Source organism: Buceros rhinoceros, unplaced genomic scaffold, assembly GCF_000710305.1.
Source record: "Buceros rhinoceros silvestris isolate BGI_N320 unplaced genomic scaffold, ASM71030v1 scaffold17236, whole genome shotgun sequence".
Lineage (NCBI taxonomy): Eukaryota > Metazoa > Chordata > Aves > Bucerotiformes > Bucerotidae > Buceros > Buceros rhinoceros.
This window is the reverse complement of record NW_010417134.1, coordinates 85,494-89,784: the sequence shown is the minus strand read 5'-3', so window position 1 is coordinate 89,784 and position 4,291 is coordinate 85,494. Positions and strand designations below refer to the sequence as shown.

Genomic DNA, 4,291 nt, shown 5'->3' with positions numbered 1-4,291 from the left:
CAAAGTAGCATAGACCAAGTGCATCGCCTTCACATAATATCACAACTACGTTTAGTTGAACAATTCTCAATGTCTTCGCAGAATAAGACACAAACCCAGGTGCAAAATGATTGATTGCAAGAAATGTTCTTATAGACGTGAGAGCAAACAGCACTCTCATGTTGTGCAAGTTTGATCATTTTAACTTCACATATTCCTGCCTTACCTTCAATCTCTAGTATTACAGTTAAGTTCAAATAAGTTGAAAGAATCCTAAAGCTACTAAAATCTATTCTGTAATGCTTAAATTTTCCTGCATTTCTTCCTTTGAAAGCATGGAGGCATTGTTAATGTAGTGAAGGAAAGCCATCTGAGTAACTATTTCTCAGTAATTTTCTGAAGCATACTTGCACCTCCTTACTTACCTTGAAGGGGAAATATGGCAGAATAAATCTGCCAAGGTTTTGCTCATGTCTCAGAATGTATTACATTACTTGAACAAAGAGAGCAACTACAAAGCATTCTGCAGAGTAAAAATTAGAAAGATTATCTTACTTCAGCTGCTAACTTGTAACAGAGATTCTCTCTTTTGCTTACAGTACCTATCTCAGATTAGGACCATTGCTGTGACACAATGAAAAGTGACTGCTAAGCCCTTTTCTATAGTAGTACCATAACAAAAAAAGCTACTAAAATAAAACTTCATTTCATACTGACAAAACAAACCAGCAAAACTGAGTCAAAAAACAATCACAGTTGTATGTACACAGAGATAACGGTTTTGGGACTTTCAGTATCTAATCAGACTGAAGATGACCTAATCAGACCTGGCACAGCGTAGTTATGCAAAGTTTATACCACAATATGGAATACACTTCAACGCAGTTAAAAGGCACTGGTGTTTCTCAACAGATGTCTTTGCACAGGCAAATGAGAAGAGATGGAGAACAGAACACTGTCTTTAGAGCATGCATATGAAATTTATGATAAACACTGAGCACAGGGCAAAAGAAGGACAAAAAGAGAGTTTACCAATTCTGTTCAAAATATCAAAACTGATTTTTTTTCTTCATTTACCCTGCACGTATTTGCTTATCAATGTCAAATAAAACAGTAGTGGCCACCTTTATTTTTTCCCCTCCTGAATCTGATTTGAACAAGCAGCCAGAAATGCAGAGGCACTGGAGAGTAGAGTGGGATTTCTACTATTATTCATACGGCTAACAACACAGGTACATTACACAGTTAAGAAAAAACACAAGACTTTTTTTCAGGTTAAAAAAACCCCCTAGCTATAGCTAAATTCCATCTGAAGACTTCAGTATGAGAAGACAGATTAGATGGAAAGGAATTAAGTATGCCTGTAACTCTGAAAGGATAGAGTCAATTAATATTCCAATCCAAAGCTGGGACATAGAAGTACTCTGCCTGTAAATGGATGACCAACACGGCTAAACAGAGTCACTAAGGAAGCTCGCTTTAAGCAGGACTCTCGGATGACAGCCACCACGTTTGTGGTAAGAGAAGCTGGAAGAAAACTGTGTGTGGGAAGCTGTTCTGTGGCCATGATTGAAACGTGCTTAATACTACAGAGCATTTGAAACATACATTTCTAGAGGGACAGGGTATTTTTGCAGAAGCCCTGTGCTCTCCAGCACAGTACAATTGCTGAGCATATGCTGCTGTGAGATGGGCAAGTCAGGCACAGCCCACTGCCTGTCAACCAGCACCATTACCCCACCACAGCACTGGCTGAGCTGAGGGGTTTTGAGCAAACACCTAAGGGCTGCAGACATTCTCTAGTCTACTGCTTCTCCTTGATGTATTCAGCAGGGAGAGAGGGCTACCATCGCAGGTAAGGACTGGTAAGGTATTGGCTGGAAATCAGATTGCTGCTTCAGCTGTCTAAAGCTTGCACCTTGATACGTGTGCTTTTCGTTGTGTGAGGATTTTTACTGCAGTTTTACGTGACCAACATATAGAATGACTTGTTGAATTAACCTGGGTAAAATTACAGTAATCCTGAGGCCTGCCTATCAGTTTAGTTACATTACAAGCCAAGGTAGTTAAATTTTGTTAACAAGGTATCACAGCAGTAATCATACCACTTAAAAATATAAAGGGAAAATGTATTTTCTTTTGTGTGTTCAGTGATGTGCCATATACTTATGAACTCTGAAACACTAAATTAAGAAATTTTTAAAACTTACAGGACTTTTACACTGTGCTTCTCATGCTCCTGCTTCTCACTCATAAAAGGTTACCCACCTCTGATTTACAGCCTCTTTGCTGGCAATGTTTTTAAGGGATGTATTTTGAATTTTTGAAATTATTTCTAAACTAATACATCACCTCATTTTTGCACACCATCACCCCACCCTAAAAAGTGCTAGTTTGCTAAGATAAACTAAAATAAAATCCAGACCACGATTCGAACCATCATTCTTTGGTACAGAGCAGGAAACTGAAAACATTATTCTGATGACTAATATGCAGTATCAGACAGCCACAAATTGTACTTCAGAAACAGTATAAAAGCTGGAGGCACCATCTAAGGATCAAGAAAATCTATCAGTTACAAATGATAACACTACCACCCATCCCACCCTCTTCACTGACCATAGCAAAGGAGTTAGTCTTCTCACATAGTCACTACAATAGACTTTTTTTTCCTGGAGTCATCTTGGAAGTTGTAAGAGCAAATCTAAAATAGCCATAGCAGCCAAATATAATTCCACACAACAACTTTTGCATGAGTCTAGGTTTAATTTGCTTTACAGGACAGTTGGCCAAACAATGACATTTATCATAAAAATATCCTCTCCATTAAGCAAATCTCATTTTTCTTTCCAAAAGAAAATTCAATGTATACTCTGACTGTTTAGTGGCTCATTTTCAAGATCAGCCCACACAGATTTTTCTTAACAAAACAAAGCAATTCAGTTAAAAAATGCAGACCAATGTAATGACATAGTCATATTGCTTTTGGCTATGTTAACTTTAAAAACCATGCCAATTTAGCTATTTTTCTTTAGGTTTTATTAGAAAAAAGCAGCAGATCAACATTACAATTCAGAGTCTAATCTAAATATGCACTTGACAATGAAGCACATCTGAATATGAAGTGAAAAAGGATTCCAAAAAACTTTCAGTTTTGCCAATCTCCTGCTACTCTAACCATGTATCTTTTCTTCTGGCTTTCTGATGACTGAAATCAAACAAAGAACAAAAGATTTATTGCTATGAAAACAAAACCATAGTACAGTAGTATGAGTCTTGGGCACTAAGTGTATTCCATCAAGTTAACTTGGTAATTTCAAAGTGACTTAAATCTTTTGTTTGGCCATGACAGTCCATAAGCTGACTGACCGAAGTATAAACTGAAACGGTAGGTCTGGACAAGGAAAAAAAAGTTAGACAGCATGTTAGCCTCCAGTTTTTAGACAGCAATAAAGATACAATTCCAACAGCCAAGAAATTAAAAGAAAAGTAAATGAAAAAAGTTGATCTGACATTCAAGAGCTAAGTTTATTCTTATGCTCACTTCGTTTGCACCCAAAATAATTTTAGACTCACCAGAAAAAAAAAAAATAGTATTTATGAACAATCACACAATTGAAAAAGAGAAACAATTGCATTTTAACTTGGTTATTTTCCCCCACTGAGGTATAAAATCTACATATAAATTTGATAGTTCACTATAACAAATTGTACTTTTCATAGTTCTGATTTAGTTTCCATTAAACCCTGTTTACTTATTTTTAAACCACAGAATTCTCATTTCATGTTACCGAAGCTGGTTTCCAGCTCCCTCTGTCATTTGTTTGTGGATCTACATTTAGGAGTCTGGTTACCACTGCTAACCAGGAAAAAAAATTCTTGGAACTTTCTTCATTACATCAGCACTTTCAGCAGAGGTTACTGATGTGCAAGCAAACTACAATGATATGCAGCTCTTCAGAGAGACTATTTCATCGACTATGGTTCCATGGTCCAAACATTCTCTAAATTATTTGCTGGAAGAAACTCTTTTGATCTTGTAAACATCAGTGGGCACAGTTTCACTAGTATGTGTGGTAGTTTCACATCCTCATACAGGAAGGCTGGTCCACAGCTACTGAGAAGCTGCAGGAGTTCTAACGGCTGATTCACTGTGGATTCTGTTGAGCAGAAGTGTCTTCTGTTGCTACTTAACAGTGTAGCCAAAGTATCAGCCGAGGTAGCCCAGTCTATCCTTGCTTTTGTTCAGAACCTCTCAGAATATTTCTGGAAGGGTGACATTGCGAAGCAGCCACTGCTGGGAGCGGCTGGC

The 4,291-nt window shown here is 37.5% G+C and overlaps 1 protein-coding gene across 2 annotated transcripts in view; it reads right to left on the bottom strand.

Moving 5' to 3' along the window:
• Positions 1-2,725: 2,725 nt before the first annotated feature.
• GALNT1 (polypeptide N-acetylgalactosaminyltransferase 1) overlaps positions 2,726-4,291 on the bottom strand; it is a 60,922-nt gene continuing 59,356 nt past the window's right edge. For both annotated transcript variants that reach the window (XM_010138092.1, XM_010138093.1), the window contains one exon: positions 2,726-4,286. In XM_010138092.1, coding sequence (XP_010136394.1) covers positions 4,235-4,286 — 52 coding nt within the window. In that variant the 3' untranslated portion in view covers positions 2,726-4,234. The remainder of the gene's footprint in view (positions 4,287-4,291) is intronic.